This window comes from Haemorhous mexicanus, chromosome 25 (genome assembly GCF_027477595.1).
Source record: "Haemorhous mexicanus isolate bHaeMex1 chromosome 25, bHaeMex1.pri, whole genome shotgun sequence".
NCBI lineage: Eukaryota > Metazoa > Chordata > Aves > Passeriformes > Fringillidae > Haemorhous > Haemorhous mexicanus.
In genome coordinates, this window is record NC_082365.1 from 6,241,539 (window position 1) to 6,258,201 (window position 16,663).

General features: G+C 58.0%; 1 protein-coding gene across 1 annotated transcript; it reads left to right on the plus strand.

The window, feature by feature from the left end:
* Positions 1-9,786: 9,786 nt before the first annotated feature.
* On the plus strand, positions 9,787-14,916 carry TNNI1 (troponin I1, slow skeletal type). The gene is made up of 6 exons (XM_059867533.1): positions 9,787-9,937; positions 11,937-12,068; positions 12,152-12,241; positions 12,685-12,861; positions 14,170-14,280; positions 14,575-14,916. Exons 2-5 carry the CDS (start codon positions 11,943-11,945, stop codon positions 14,275-14,277), a joined length of 501 nt encoding a protein of 166 aa, XP_059723516.1. The 5' UTR covers positions 9,787-9,937; positions 11,937-11,942; the 3' UTR covers positions 14,278-14,280; positions 14,575-14,916.
* The last annotated feature ends 1,747 nt before the right edge of the window (positions 14,917-16,663 follow it).

Below are 16,663 nucleotides of genomic sequence, written 5' to 3' on the forward strand. Positions count from 1 at the left end.
CATGTCAGAAGGGAATGGGGTGGTCAGGAAGGTGCTGCTGCTTACACAGCATTTCCAGGGCAAGGATCACTGTCCTGGGCTTTCCCCTAAATCCCCAGGTCCCAGAGCCAGGGGATTCAGTGAGGCTCAGTCAAAGCAATGTGAGCATCCCAAGCCTGTGCCATGGTGGGTGCCAGGGTGAGGAGCACCCAATGCCAGGGGGTTCCCAAAGTTACCAGTTTTATTCAGTGTGACACCTTTTTTTTCCAATTTTTCTGCTCTCTTGCCACCTTTAAATAGATATTTCCTGTTTTCCAACTGCCAGCAAGGAGCTGTCAGAGAAAGTTATCAAGGAGGGTGTGTAAGCACCAGCCCTGGCTGTGCTACATCCCTGGGCACTGATGATGAGGCAGCAGAGAGGCCATGGTACCCCAGAGCTGGGGAGAAATTCAGGTAGTCATTGCAGGGAGGGGACAATAAGAAAACACAAATCCCTGTGTCAGCATTTCAGGTCCAGGCACAGGGAAAGTCAAGCTTTTCCGTCCTCAGCCCGAGCCCTTCGTCCAGACCAACACACATGCAGGCTCCCTGCCTGGACCCCATATCCCCCAGGGACTTTAGAGCTCCCCAAGCCTCCAGGTTTGGGATTTTCTTCTGAGCAGACACCTATACCTGACCCATCCCCTGTGGGTGGATTCCCAGGCTGACCCTGGAGCAGGGGCTGGGGTCAGAGCCCAGCCAGCAGCGTGGGGGTGAAAGGTATGTTGGCTTCATCTCCCCTGGGAGGGCTGAATGTCTCTGCAGAGGAAAAGTCACCCCGAGACTGAAAAACAAACAGCCCAGAGAGCCAGCCAGGGAGTGGAATAGGGCCAGGGCCAGAGGCTGGAGCATCCCCAGCACCAGGGACGTGGTGCCAGCAGCCTGCAAAGCAGGAGAGGACTCCTGGGAAGCATTTCTAATGCCCCTGGAGGTGGGGAAGCTGAGGCACAACAGGGGGATGCAGTGTGGATTTGTGGCCCCTCAGCCCTTCCAGCACAAGGGCTCCCCTGGCCAGACCCCCAGGCCTCCAGGGGAAGGAGAGAGGTGCCCTGGAGCACCCAGAGTTCAAAGGCAGGAGCCTGAAAATCTGGCTCTGCTGCTTCCAGCCCATGATGCCCCTGTTCCAGCATCCCTCCCCACCCTTCTGTGAGGATGCCCTGGTGCTGAGGCTGCTCTGGCGGGCTGCCCTGTGCCCCCACCCTGGGCAGGGGCTCTGCCAGCACCCACAGGACTGGCACCCTCCCTGCAGCACCACAAGTGTGCAATGGGTACAGAGAACAGGAGTTTTTTCCACCTGTTGACATCCCAGGTCTGGCTTTGGGATCAGTTTGGGGCTGGCTGGACACCCTGAGTGCCAGGGAGGGCACTGGGGTCACAGTGCTGAGTCAGGGAGGTGCAGCCTTATGGTGCCAAAGGTTTTGTCACGTGGGACATCCTCCATCACCAAGTGCCCCATGGAGAGCCTGGCACTGCCCTGCTTCTCCTGGGATCATCTGAGCTTATGGGTGGTTCCTCTTTAGATAAAAATGAAAAAAAAAAAAATCCCAGCTGTACCAAGTAGCTTTCTGCTTTTTGGCTTTGGGTCCAGCTTCCTCCAGATGCTGCTAAAATGATTTCATCGTTGGCCATCCTTAATTACAATTCTTAAATCACTGGATTTTGGTTTGGGACACACCACCTGCCCAGAGCTCTGCTGTCTGTGTGTCCATGCTGCAGGGAGCAGAGGCTGGGATATCCCTAGCACTGCTGTGGGGGGCTTGGCCATCTCCACTGAATCCTCCTGCACTGCCGTGTAGGAAGAAATGACCGTGCTTGCACCACAGCCCCTGGGGTGCTCAGGGGTCAGGGCAGGGAGTGCTGGGATCACTCCTTCATTCCCCAGCCACAGGGTCCTGCTGGAGGGTCTGGGACTCTGTGCCAAGGGGTTCAGAACTGTGCCTGGGACATTCCCCAGCAGTAGAGCTGAGGTTGTGGGAGCCCAGGAAGGGCAGGGACTCACCAGGAAGAAACAAAACAAGGGCCAAGACATTACTAGAGCTGCAGGGGGAATGGCCAGCACATGCCAGCACCTGTCTGACCCCCAGTGTCCCTGAGCAGGAGCCACTGAGTGGCTCTGGGGGCAGGGATGGCCCGGCCCAGCCCAAAGTGGATGCTGAGATGTGTCACAGAGGCAGAGGTAAAAATTTGAAAATACCCTGAAAATGTCCAAAAACTCTGTCAGGGTCCCTGCCTGGGCCAGAAATTTTGAATTATTTGGAATAGTCTTTTTTTTGTAATGTAGAATATTTTGCTTTAGGCAGAAAACCAGCTTGGACTTTGTGTACTCAGACTGATGTTACTGCTGAGCCACGGCTGCCACTGGCACAGAACAGCCCAGATCCCCCTCCTGGTGAGAAGAGCCCACAGGATCAGCACTGGGAAGGTTTCATGTGTCACTGGCAAAGCCATTGAAAGCTTCAAGTCTTCAGTGGGTGGCTCCATTTCAATAATGTCCTTCCACTATCCCAAAGAAGGTAATTCCTCCTCACTTAACAAGGCCTTTTCCATGTGCCAGAGGCACGATCAGGAGCCTGTGCTGTTCCTAAAGGGCCCCTTGGCTTTTGGGGAACCCTCGCCAGCTTTGGTATCTTCTGCAAACATTTCAGGCCTCCCCAAAGTATTCAAGCAGAGAAAAACAAACTGGCCATGATATTTCTAGAAGGAAATTGGAAGGTGTTTCTTGCCTTTTGGGATAATTGTCCTGCTTTGGCATCCAGCCCCAGAGCTATCTCCAATGGATTTGCCCTCTGTAGCCAAGTGGGGAGGGCGAGTCCCATGCCCAGGGATGGAGTGGCTGGCATGGGCATCCTCCTGAGCTGCACCAGGCAGACCAAAGAGGTCTCCAGAGCTTGGGGTCCCAGAATGGGGGCTGGGACAAGAGCAGGATATGGAGCAGCACATCCCAAAGGGATGAGGAGCCTCTGCCCTGCCAGGCAGTGGGAAATGGGAATGCCCTGGTGGTGCTGATGCAATGGGGTGAAGATCAGTGGGCAGATGAGAAGGGAGAGGTCTCTCAGTCCCTGGGGAATATTTGGGGTCTGGCCTGGGGTTGTGCTGGTTCCCAGGCTGGGCTGTGATGATTATCCAAATTCTGCCCCCTTTCCATCCCTTGGGTTCGGTGGGATTTGTTCACAGACGCAGCAGGGGGAGGAAATTGCCCCCAGGCCTGCAGGAGGCATCAGCTCTTAGAGAAGCATCCCAGGAGCTTCCACAGCACTGTCACCAATCCACAGAGCAGGTGGGACTGGCTGGGTTCCTCTGGCAGCTCAGAAGGCGTGAGAGATGCTGGATAGTCTGCAGGAGGAACACCATAGGGGACCATTCCTCAGGACAAGTCCCACGGCCCTTCACCACTTCACTGCCACCTTACCCTGCAGCCTTGCAAGCACCTGGCTTAGGGGGTGACCTCACTGTCCCCTGGTCCCTGAGCTGTCCCACAGAAGGAAGTGGTGAGTCTGTGGGGCATCATCTGTCCCAGTTCTGTGACAAGCCTGGTGCAGCTGGGGGCTCTCCTGTCACCCCCCCAGTGCTGGACTCTGAGTGTGGCAGTGAGGAGGATCCCAAAGGACACCAGAGGCTTAGTCCCAAAGGACACCAGAGGCTCAGCTGTCATTTCTAAGTCTGTTCTGGATGCTCTGGGAGCTGTTGGCTTTGTGAATTCCATCGGGGTTGATGGAACGAGGATGGTGGCTGGGAGAGGATGAGGACAGGATGGGTGGGAAGGTTCTGGAGGAGGGGAAGAGATCCCTCCAGCATTGCTTCAAGTCCATTTCTTCAGGGAGATTGGCTTCATGTGGGGCAGCTGAACTGCTCACAGGAGTCAGGTACCTTTGCATTTGGAGTCTGAACACCTTGAGGAGCCAGGGACCATTGGGCAGCTCTGGCAGCCCCTGCCCTGGGTGTGGGACTGATGCACCAACACCCTCCAGGGACTTGGAAAGTCCAGAGGGGGAAAATGCTCCATCCCTCTAAACACATGCCAGGGAGTCCACCTGTAAGAGACTAAACACAGGTGACCTGTAGATCCCAGGACATTCAGGGACAAGCAGCTGTCCCCGAGGACCTGCTCCTGCCTGGGTCTGACCTCACCATACAGCTCTCTGGGAATTTGCTGTTGGCATCCATCCCTTGGTGGCAGCCCGTGGGGAACTCTTCCCTTCAACCAGTGGCTCCCAGTAACAGGGGTTGATTTGTACCAGCAGCAGCACATGGAGAAATCACAGAATCATGGAATAGTCTGAGTTGGAAGGAACCCACAAGGATCACTGAGTCCAGCTCTTAAGTGAATGGGGATCAAACCCATGACCTGAGTGTTATCAGCACCCAGGTCTGACCAGCTGAGCCAATCCCAGATATCTTTTTATTATTTCACTCTGAATTTGCCCTCAGCACTGCTTTACCCTGTAGATTTCCAGCCTGATCCTTCCCACCCTCAGCAGTTCCAGAGTGGTGTCCAAGGCCCAGGTGGCACCTGATAAAACAACCCCTCACCTGGAGGCAGCTCCCTGTGGTTTGTGAGCCAGGGACGGGGACTAAGAACATCCCCTCTGTGTCAGCTGGGCAGGAGGGATGGGACATCTCGGACCCCTGCCAGTCCCTCTTTGCAGCCCCCGTGGCAGAGCCGGGGCTTTGAAATGGAAAAAACCCCAAATCTAGGGGTCCCATTGCCCCATCCTGCTCCTGCCCTTTCCTCCTCCTCTCTCCGGGTCCCAGCAGAGGATGAAACCCGAGACTGGAGCAGATGGCATTCGAAGCAGCCCCCGCCCCATCCTCGGAGCTGCGGGAATGCAGCGCCGTTGTCACAGGCTAATTTTGGCTCCTCTGTGCTCCGAAAACAATTCCAAGGCATCCGGGAGGAAAGATGCTGGAGGCCTGGCCCCGAGGGGGCTTTTCCTTATAAAGGTCTAACGGGGCTGGTTGAAGCCTCCTCCTCCTGCTCGGAGGGGAGATCAGATCCTCTGCACTGGCCTTTGGGGGCAGGGAAGAGTCTTTGCAGGGGTCCCGGGGGTTGGCTGGATGCAGGGGGGTTTCTCCCCTGCCCACTGGGACTTGCTTGGTGCAATTCACACGAGGATGGCACTGCCACTGCCATTGCTACTGTCACCGATCTCCCAGCAGCTCCTGCTGTGTCCAGGCAGGGTCAAGGAGCCGGGAAGGCTCTGCAGGGTGAGGCTGTCTGTGCTCCCCACCGTAGGAGCTGCCCCACTCCTGCAGCTGTGTATCCCTCCTAGCCATAAAAGCCCCAGGATTAACATGCCAGGCATTGTCCCTGCTGGGCCCCACGCTGGGAATTGTTTGCTCCTAAATTTGTCCCTAAAAATATCCTGGGGAACAGGTGCTGCCTGCCCTGCAGCCCTTGTCATGCAAAGGGACTCTGGGCAAGGGGCTTTGTGGGGAGCAGTGGGGACAGACAGCAGGTTTTTCACTGCTTTTCATGGGGAAGACCTCAGGGCCTGTGAGGGCTGGGAGCTGCTTGGGCATGCCAAGCTGCAGTGCTGTCCTGGGGGAGTGGGGCTGGTCCTTCTCCTTAGAAAGGACTCCTTGGTCCCCACCCCACCTGGCCTGAGGTGTGGCCCCACATTTGCTGGTTTTCACCATCACCCCTCAGCAATGCAGCCTGGCCTGCTGAGGTTCCTTGTCCTGCTCTGGTGCCTCTGGTGGCTCCCAGGAGTCCCCTTGGCCAGCACTGACCTGTGTGTGCCCCACTGTGCAGGGCTCAGCACGGCAGCAGGTCCCAGGCTGTTCACAGCCCCTCCCCTGCCTTTTGCAGCATCTCTGGAGCTCTGTCACACCAGACAAGGCAGAGGTGCCAGGAGGATCCAGCCCATCCCCATGGCATCACCAGCACTGGGCAGCCTGAGCCTGTCTGTGTGTCCCCAAGAACCCCCATGTGGGCAGGTGCTGTCCTGGGGGGGCATTCCAGTGCCCAAAGGGGCCCCAAAGAGCTGGGGAGGGACTAGACAAGGGATGGAAGGACAGGACAAGGGGAATGGCTTCCCACTGCCAGAGGCAGGGATAGATGCGATAGTGGGGAAAAATTCTTCCCTATGAGGGTGGTGAGGCCCTGGCACAGGGTGCCCACAATGCACAGGACTGCCCCATGCCTGGAAATGTCCACGGCTAGGCTGGACAGGGCTTGGAGCAACCTGGGATAGTGGAAGGTGTCCCTGGCATGGCAGGGCTGGGACTGAATGATTTTTAAGGTCTCTTCCCACCCAAACCAGTCTGGGATGTTTCCCATGCAAACAGCCCTGGAATTCTTCAAACCAAAGGGGGTTGTGGGTGCCCTGGGGCACAAGTGCAGTGACACACGGTGACCTGTGTGTGTCCCTTTGTTCCAGGCAGGGCCTCAGGTGTGAGCAGCAGTCCCAGCACTCCCGGGGCTTGCAGCAGATGCCTGCAGAGAAAGGGATTTGTGCTATTTTTACCGACCACTTGCAGGCAGGGCTGGGATTAAATCCCCCCCCCCGAGCCCCAGCCCCGGCAGAGTGCGGCTGTCCCGAGGCCAGGCATCACCTCCCTCCTGCACAGCCAGGTAAGGCACTGCCACTGCCCTCTGTCCCCTCAGGGTGTGCTGGTGCTGAGATGGGCACAAGACCCCCGGCACTGGCATGGGACACAGAGGAACCCCCAGCACGAGGATCTGCCTGAATTTCTGCCCCTCTCTGAGGTGGATCAGACATTTCCTCTGCTCTTGGAGAGAGGATTGGTGAGGCTGCAATGGGGACAAAGACTTTGAGCTGATATTTGCCTGTTTTTTCCTTAACCATTGCAAGCAGGACTGTTTGAGAAGCACTTGCTGGGTGTTTCAGCCTGCCTCACTGGCAGGAGGTTCAGGGTGGGAACAGAGGGAACAGAGTTCCCTCCTGGTAGCTGGGAGAGTGCTTGTGGTTTGTCTCCAGCCTCCTGGGACTGGGGAGGATGTCAGAATTGACTGTAGTTGGGTTTATGGGATTATTTCTTTTAAGGATTTCCATGATCCAGTGGTTCAATAAGCTTTACAAGCTTTCACAGCTGGGACAGTGCAAATATTGCAGAATTAGCTTGCCCAGATCCTCTCGTCCCCATCAGGGACCAAAGTCTCTCATGGATGTTCCAGATCCAGCTGGAGTCCATAAGTCCTGGCACTGGGGATTGCTGGGGATGTCTCACTGCACAGCTGAGTCCCTGCAGTTTTTTGGGAAGCCAGTTTAGGACCATTTGGCCCTAAAATGTGACTGACCTTGGTAGAGGTCATGAGCTCGAGGTGTGGTGTGGATCCCACCCCAAGGAATGCCAGGCTTTGCTCCAGCAGGGGACAAAGGAAACACTGAGGCTGCTCCCAGCCCTCACAGCTCCAGGGAAAGAAAGGCTCCTCTGCCACCCCCGGAATAAACATGGGGGCAGCAGCTGAGACCCAGCCTGTTCAAGGCACCAGTGCTGCCTCATTTTCTCTGGGATGTTTGTCACAACACCAAAAACCTCCACAAAAGCAGAAAACCGAATGTGTTTTATGTGGTTTGAGGACAAAGAAATTCCTGGTTTTGGGATTTTTCATTGTAAATCTGGGGATATGGATTGGGAGGCTCTGGGGAAGATGATTCCTGCTGGGATTTTATTACATTCCCCCCCATCTCCCAAACTTCATTTATTCGGGACATACCTGGCTGAGCTGTGGGGGCATGGGGAGGGAACAGGGACAAGGGAATGGAGCCAAGATGTGCCCTGAGATTTGCTTGGCACAGGCTCCACACAAACCTGTGAACAGCTGTTTGAGACCAGCTTTTCATTTCTCCCAGCATGAATCCTTGGGGTCTAAAACAGTTTCCAAATATCAGGGAATGCAAAACGATCAAGGCAAAAAATCCGAGCTTGTCCATTTCGCTCCCAAGGAAAAGGGCCAAACCCATACCTGGAAAATGCTGTTTGAGGGAAAAAAAAAAAAAAAAAAAAAAAAGATTGGTATTTCCCCCACATTTTTCTGCTGTTTGGGCTCACAGGGTGCCCTGGCTGCTCAGCACAGGAGGGGTCAGAGCAGGGCCAGGGGAGCAGTGTGGGCTGGAGCAGCTGCCAGGGCTTGGGATCACCAGGCAAATGTAAAAATGGAAACCCTGAGTGTTTCACCTGGAATGTGACTGCTGAAGGAACCTGCTCAGCTCTAACTTAGAGAATCCCAGGATGGTTTGGGTTGGGAGGGACCTTAAAGCCCATCCAGTCCCGCCCCTGCCATGGGCAGGAACACCTTCACTAACCCAGGCTGCTCCAAGCCCTGTCCAGCCTGGCCTTGGACACCTCCAGGGATGGGGCAGCCACAGCTCCTCTGGGCACCTGTGCCAGGGCCTCACAGCCAAGAATTCCTTCCCAATATCCCATCCATCCCTGCCCTCTGGCGGTGGGAAGCCATTCCCCTTGTCCTGTCCCTCCATCCCTTGTCCCAGAGTTCCTCTCCTGCTCTCCTGGAGCCCCTTTGGGCTCTGGAAGGGGCTCTCAGGTCTCCCTGGATCCTTCATTTCTCCACACTGGGCACACCCAGCCCTCAGCCCGGTTCAGAGCAGAGGTGTCACCCTTTGCTGCGGCGTTCCCCCGGGTGAGTTTTGGCCCTCCCATCCCCGCCATTGCCCATAGGAGCTGCAGAACAGGAATCCCTGAGCCGACCCAGCAGGGGAACCCCCGAGGCACCCCCATTTCTCCTGAGATTTCCAGCCTCCATCCCTTGCCCCGAGCTGGGGCGGGCGGGGGAGCAGCTCGGAGCTTGGGAAAAGCTCCGATGAGCCTCAGGCCGAGCCCTGCAGGGCCGGCTGCAGTTTGCCCGAGATGCGGGCGGGTTCTCCCGGAGCCCGGGGCTCGGTCCGCGCTGCCCCGGGCACGGAGGCTGCGGGGCCGCTTCCCAACGCCGACAGCGCGGGGCAGCAGCACCTCGGCATCGCTCCCTCGCTGCCTTTGCCTCTGTGCATTTGGGATTTGCTCCTTGGTTTCAGCCGCTTTCCCTCTCTTGGCAGGAACAGCATTCGCCGCGATGCCGGAGCCGTGAGTAGCTGCGGTCCCCTCTCACCCCGGAAAGCCTCGCCCGGCTGCGCTTGTCCATTTGGGGAGGATCTGCTGGGAGACCCTGCCCCAGACCTCTGTGCCGTTCCCCTTGCAAAAGCTGTCTTTAAGTGCAAATTGTTTGCCCTTTCAATGTCCCTGTTCAAACCTCGGGGCTTTCCCAGATCCCCAAATGCAGATTTGAGGGGGGGCAGCACCTCTGGATTTGCCGTGAGGCTCTCTGGAGCACATTGCACAAACCCAACACATTCCCTGGTGAGCAGAGAAGGGAGGGACTCCCTGTAAAGCTTTCCTGGAGCAACGACCTGGGGACGTCCCAGCCCTGTGAACCTGAGCAGCATCCAAGCATCCCGACCCAGCTGAAATTCCCCCAGACCCAGGGACTGGGGGAATGAGGGTGTCTGAACCACAGGGACTGAGCTGGGGTTGGCACGATGGGCACAGTGCCAGCTCACCTGTCACACCTGAGTGACATTTTGACATTTCTTAGTTGTGGCCCTGAGCTCCCACTGCATTTCCAGAGGGCACTTTCACCTCAGACCTGGCTCACGTGCTGGTGGCAGCTGTGAGATACAAAACTAAGGAACCAACTGCAACCACATGAGAGCCATTCCTTGACTGTCCCCTCTTTTTTAATCTCATTCCTTGATTTTTTAATTCTCATCCTCTTGTCTTGTTTTTTCTGCTCCTCCCTGGCTGCTCCCCTGCCTGCAGGGAGGTAAGTGCCATTCCCTTTGGGAGAGCCCTTGGTGCTGCTCTGCGTCTTCTGTGTATGTTTTCAAAGGGTGTTTTCCTTTTCTCCCCTTTCCCCTAGAGAAAATCCAAGATCACAGCCTCACGCAAACTCTTGTTGAAGGTGAGTCCCGAGGGCTGGAAACTCCCTGGGGTTTGTCTTGCTGGGGGAAAGGAGCCAGGTTGCAGCACGTGGTCGGTGGGACAGGGGTGAAGAAAGCTCAGGGATGGGCTGTGGGGAACAGCTCCCACCCACCTTTCTCTTCTCATTCATGTGGGATTTGTGGTCCAAACAAACCTCCCCTTCACTGAGGTGGGGAGAGACCCCCCCACCTTCAGCTCTGAAGCCTCAGCCCCTTTGTGCTCCAGCACAAGCGTGGGAGCTCCCCTGGCTCTGGCTTGGGATAAACATTGCCTGCTCCAGCAAAGCCAGAGTCAGCAGCCAGCGGGAGCACAGCCTCATACCCCCACAGCCTCATACCCCCATGGCCCCATAGCCCCACAGCCCCACGGACCCACAGCCCCACGGCCCCACTGCCCCACAGCCCCACAACCCCACGGCCCCACAGCCCCACGGCCCCGCAGCCTCATACCCCCAAGGCTCCACGGCCCCACAGCCCCACAGCCCCACAGGGCCACACCCTCATACCCCCATGGCCCCACAGCCCCACAGCCCCACGGCCCCACAACCTCATACCCCCACAGCCCCACGGCCCCACAGCCTCATACCCCCATGGCCCCATAGCCCCACAGCCCCACGGACCCACAGCCCCACGGCCCCACTGCCCCACAGCCCCACAACCCCACGGCCCCACAGCCCCACGGCCCCACAGCCTCATACCCCCATGGCCCCACAGCCCCACTGCCCCACAGGGCCACACCCTCATACCCCCATGGCCCCACAGCCCCACAGCCCCACGGCCCCACAACCTCATACCCCCACAGCCCCATGGCCCCACAGCCTCATACCCCCATGGCCCCATGGCCCCACAGCCCCACAGCCCCACTGCCCCACAGCCCCATGGCCCCACAGCCCCACAGCCCCACGGCCCCACAGCCTCATACCCCCACTGCCCCACAGCCCCACTGCCCCACAACCTCATACCCCCACAGCCCCACGGCCCCACAGCCTCATACCCCCATGGCCCCATGGCCCCACAGCCCCACTGCCCCACAGCCCCATGGCCCCACAGCCCCACAGCCCCATGGGCCCACAGCCCCACGGCCCCACGGCCCCACAGCCCCACTGCCCCACAAGCCCACAGCCTCATACCCCCACGGCCCCACAGCCTCAGAGCCCCACGGTCCCACAGCCCCACAGCCCCACGGGCCCACAGCCTCATACCCCCAAGGCTCCACGGCCCCACAGCCCCACAGCCCCACAGGGCCACACCCTCATACCCCCATGGCCCCACAGCCCCACAGCCCCACGGCCCCACAACCTCATACCCCCACAGCCCCACGGCCCCGCAGCCTCATACCCCCAAGGCTCCACGGCCCCACAGCCCCACAGCCCCATGGCCCCACGGCCCCACAGCCCCACTGCCCCACAAGCCCACAGCCTCATACCCCCACGGCCCCACAGCCTCAGAGCCCCACGGTCCCATAGCCCCACAGCCCCACGGGCCCACAGCCTCATACCCCCAAGGCTCCACGGCCCCACAGCCCCACAGCCCCACAGGGCCACACCCTCATACCCCCATGGCCCCACAGCCCCACAGCCCCACGGCCCCACAACCTCATACCCCCACAGCCCCACGGCCCCGCAGCCTCATACCCCCAAGGCTCCACGGCCCCACAGCCCCACAGCCCCATGGGCCCACAGCCCCACGGCCCCACAGCCCCACTGCCCCACAAGCCCACAGCCTCATACCCCCATGGTCCCATGGCCCCACAGCCCCACGGCCCCACAGCCCCACAACCTCATACCCCCATGGCCCCACAGCCCCACAGGCCCACAGTCCCACAGCCCCACCCAGCTGGGGGAGGCTTTGATGTGTGTTTGGGAACAGCAGGGAGGGGGTGGCACACGAGTCTGTCCCATCCTACAGACGTTGTGTGAGTGGCTCAGGGGAAACAGGGCCTGTTCACTTCACACTTCTGCCATTTCCTCGTGCTCACAGAGTTTGATGCTGGCCAAAGCCAAGGAGGAGTGGGATCAGGAGATTGTGGACAAGCAGGCAGAGAAGGAGAGGTACCTGTCTGAGAGGATCACTCCACTGCACACCAGTGGGCTCTCCTTGAGCCAGCTCCAGGTACTGCTCAGCCTGAGGGTGCAGTGAGCTCCTTGGGAGTATGAGGGGCCTCACTCACTGCTCTCCTGTTTTTTTGGCCCCAGGACCTGTGTAGGGAGCTGCACGAGAAGGTGGAAATTGTGGATGAGGAGAGATATGACATTGAAGCGAAATGCAACCATAACACCCGGGAGGTAGGACAGACTGGTTCCATCTGGAAACTCCTTCCCAGTGGCAGCTCTGGCCTGAATGAGGATGTGTCATGGACCAGGCTGGGCTGGGATGTGGGACAGGCACCAAGGTTTTCTCAGGGCTGGTGTTTGCTCTGCAAGGCACCACTCAGAGAAAGGTGAATCCCTGCCCAAGGGAATCCCAAGTGTCCTCAGGGTCCACAGAGAGGTTCCTCACTCTCCTGATCACCCCTGTGGGTCTGAGAGCTTTTTGTGGCACAGCTGCCACCTGAGCAGGCCCAGCTCTGAGCCTGGGTGGGCAGAGCCCTGGTGGGGGTGGATCTGCAGGGGAGGTGCAGATCCCTCTGGGGCTTGATGCTGCCAGAGTTCCTGCTTCCCACAGGGGCTCTTAGTGCAAGGCAGCTAAGCAGTGACTTCCCACCCCTGCTCCTCCCCTGCCCCTGCAGATTAAAGATCTGAAAATCAAAGTTCTTGATCTCCGGGGGAAGTTCAAGCGGCCTCCCTTGCGCCGGGTCCGTGTCTCAGCCGATGCCATGCTCAGGGCTCTGCTGGGCTCCAAGCACAAGGTGTCCATGGACCTCAGGGCCAACCTGAAGTCTGTCAAGAAGGAGGACACAGAGAAGGTAGGTGACTCCTCTGGAAGCTGGAGATGGACATGCTTCCTAGGGGTGCCCTTGCCCTTCTCCAGGGCACCCTGTGTTCACCCCTTGTCAGCCTTGGAAAGAGCCTTGTGAGGCCATTCCCACTGTGGGATCTTGTGGGACCACGTAGGACCAGTCTGACTGGACCAGACCAGGTGGATGGTAACTGGTGAGATTTAGGGCTGTGTCTGTGGTGCTCTTCCCTCCCAGAGTATGTGGGGATCTCTCACCTGGGCCCCCTCAGCACCACAGCTGAGCTGCAAATGCGGAGTCTGATCTTTGATCTTGTAGGGAACCACAAGAGCTCCTGCTGGGCACAATCACAGCCAGAAATCTCCCAGGGAACTCCCAGACTCAGATTAGATAATACAGAGCAGCCCAGCAGTTGGCCTGAGATAAATGGCCCAGTTCCCACCTGCTTGGCAGAGGTGTGAGAAGGGAAAGTCTCATTGCCAGTGATGCACAAACCTGCCTGAGGTGTGCAGATGCCCCAGCAGCAGGAGCTGTACCTCATCCCCAGGCAGAGCTGGGGATCCCCTCTCCCCAGAGGGCTTTCACCAGCTCGTTCCAGCTCAGCAGAGTGAATGAGAGTTGGATGAGAATATCAATTTTCAGCTGTTTTTCATTTGTACCCCCATTGTGGTATAGCACTTTTCCAGCCTTTGGATAGAAAACTGTGCTTACAGCCCTGGGCACCAGGTGGAGAACAGATCTGGGTTTGTTCTAGATGGGGTGAGATGGTGTTGGGGCACAGTTTGTAATCTACAAATGCTGGGGGGGCAGAGCAGACACCTGGGCTCCCAGAGCTGCTCTCACCTGCCCAGAGCTGCTGTCACCTCCCCTTCTGCTCTGGAAGTGTCTGCCAGGCTCCCACTTTCACACCCACAATCCCAGTCCCCACCAAAGGCTCAGAAAAGGTGGAAGTGGGAGGGCAATGCAGGAAGTGTTTTTACTTTAGTAAAAACATTTGCCCCACTGTGCTGCTGTAAAACCCAAAGTCCCACGTGTTTTTTTTCCTCCTAAAGAAATCTTTCTGTGATTATTGAGCCTTCTGGTGCATGAATGCAGCTTGGCCAGGCTTTGGGGAGGGGAGTATCCACACGGATCCAGACCTCCCTGTGGAGATCAGGCTGCTGTTTGCCACCTCCCCAGGCAGCTCCCTGTGCAGGGACACATGACAGAGGGACAGGGACTTTGCCAGGGGGCAGCTGTGTCCCAGCTGAGGCTCTGTGCAGGGGAGGGACGGGGCAGGGCTGCCAGAGCCTCATGCCCAGCCCTGTCCCTCGGCAGGAGCGCCCTGTGGAAGTGGGCGACTGGCGCAAGAACGTGGAAGCCATGTCAGGCATGGAGGGGAGGAAGAAGATGTTCGACGCTGCCAAGTCCCCCACGGGGCAGTGAGAGGTAGGGCCGGGTCCTTATTCCCCCATGCTCCCTCAGCCTCCCGGGCTGTACTTGGAGAGACACAGAAATGTCCCCAGTCCCTACAGAAAAAGGCCACCCATCCCCATGTCCCACCCCGCACTTGGCTGGAGGTCTGTCCCACACCTCCCTGCAATGGGGTGCCTACCAGCCCCCCTCCTCTTCTTCTGGGTGCTCCCCTTTGGCTATGCTGCCTGTGCCACCCTCATGCCATGTGGCTGGCAGCAGCCACAGCCAAAGCTGCCCCTCTGCCCCTCTGCTGTTTCTTTCCCACAGGAGCACTGGGAAGAAGACTGTCCCCATCCCTGCTGCCAGCCTGCCCTTGCTGCTCCCCTGTCCCTTTGTGCCCATCCCTGAATTCCCACTGAGCTGAAACACAAGGACAACGGTGTGGAAAGGAGACCTGAGCTTCTTCCTTCCAGCAGTGCCCTCAGCGTTGCTCCTGCACAGCGTCCCTCTCCATCAGCCACAGGACATGCTGTCCCCAAGGGCCACTGCTGCCCACCTCTCCCAGCTCTGCAGAGATGGCCCAGCGGCAGCAGCTGCCCCCCTGTGCCCTGTGGCACCCCGAGATGTCCCTGGCAGCCAGACGTGCATTAAAAGACTGTCCTGGGCCGAGGCAGCGTGCACTCCTCACTGGGGAACACTGCCCAGGGACAATGCCAGGGCCAGGTCACCCTGCAGTGTCCCCATGCTGGCACTCAGACCCCACACCCTGGGCTCCCACAGGCTTTGGGCTTGCCCTTCCAGCCCTGGGTTGCTCCTCAGATCCCAGCAGCTCTGCTGAGCCCCTGGCCCTGCTCAGGGCCAGCCCTCCTGGGCCTCAGGGGTGCAGAGCTCCCCAAGCACCAGCCTGGGGGAATAGAGCTGCCTGTTCTCCATCCCCACTTCTCTGCTTCTGGAAAAGCCTTCAGAGCTCCAGACACCAGCTCCCCACCAGCTGCCCACCACAAGAACTGCAGCTGTGGCAATTGGGGCATTTCAAGGTTTAATTCCAGAGATTAATCCATATTTCAGGCCAAACGTCACATGCTTTCCCCCCAGCCCAACCATTTCTGTGTCAGAGCCCCCCAGACTGCAGCTGGTCAGTGAAAGCAGCTGGGAATGTGCCAGCTCATTCTGGAGCAGGGCTGGAGGGGTTAATTTGTGAGAATTCAAACACCTGGCTGGGGGCACTGCAGGAGATACTCAGCCCACATGCAGAGCAGCTCTTGGTAGTTACAGCAGTGCCTTGTCTGTGTTCCCAGGGTATCCAGAGGAATTGCAGCATCCCCAGATTCAAGCCCATACCACACCAGGGTGTGCTGCAGCACCCCCCATTCCTTTGGAGTGAGCCTGTAAAGTGCAGAAAATGCAATAAACTGGGAGCAAAGGGCAGGTCTCAGACAGGGCTGGAAGAAAACAGCATCAAAAAGTGTGTGGGCTCCAAGAGAGATCAACCTTCCCAGGAAAACACTGCACTCCCAAAGCAAGGGATGGGAGAGTGTAAAATAAAATGAAGCCATGGGGGCTAGCTTCTTAGCCGGATAGCTGGTCCCTCGTAGGCTAAGTGCCCCAGGCAAGCAGTCTCAAGGCTGGATACCTCAGCCCTCTGGAGGCTGGGGTGCCCTAGGCCAGACTGCGGCACAGCCGTGACCCCTAGCAAGCTTAGTGATTGTCAGCTCTTAGTGAAAATCAGCTCTTTTATGATTTCAGCTCTTAGATTGCTCGTAGGGGCTGTGGCTGGCCGTGGCTTCTGGAAGGCAGAGGAAAGAGAGAGGAGAAGGCGGCCAAGGGTTCCACGATGGTTTATTCTGAGGGTCTCGCGGAGGGTCTTGAAGCTGCTCTTCCAAAGAAATGGGCCAAGACAGCCTCTTTTATAGGGTTAGGGAGGATTGAAAACTGACCAATTGTAAGGGTTAGGGAAACTAGCCTATGGGGTCAAAGAGAGATAAGCAGGCCTGGAGGACCAGAGTGAGGACTCCTGGTTCAATTCCTATGACTCAGCAAATACCTATCTCTAAACATCCCTCCACGGAGCCGTAGCCGGCCCTGTGCCTGCTACAGGAGAGGATGGCCCCATGCAGATGGCTTCTGCAGGACTTCCACAGCACACTCATGGCTGGCAGAGGGAGTGAGGGAGAGGCTTCAGAAGGTGGGTTTGGGTTTGTCTCCAGGACAGCTGAATTCCTCTGTCATTGCCTCCCTTTCTTTGGCCAGTTCAGGGATCCTGAGCCACTCTGCTCCCTGTCCCTGAGCACAGAGGGTGAGGGGGGACACTACTGGAGACACCTCTCTAGCCCAGCCACCAGCACTCAAGACTGCCACAGCACCCTGCAGCTCCTTCATGGAGGATTCAAAACTTATATGAAAACTCTTCCCCAAA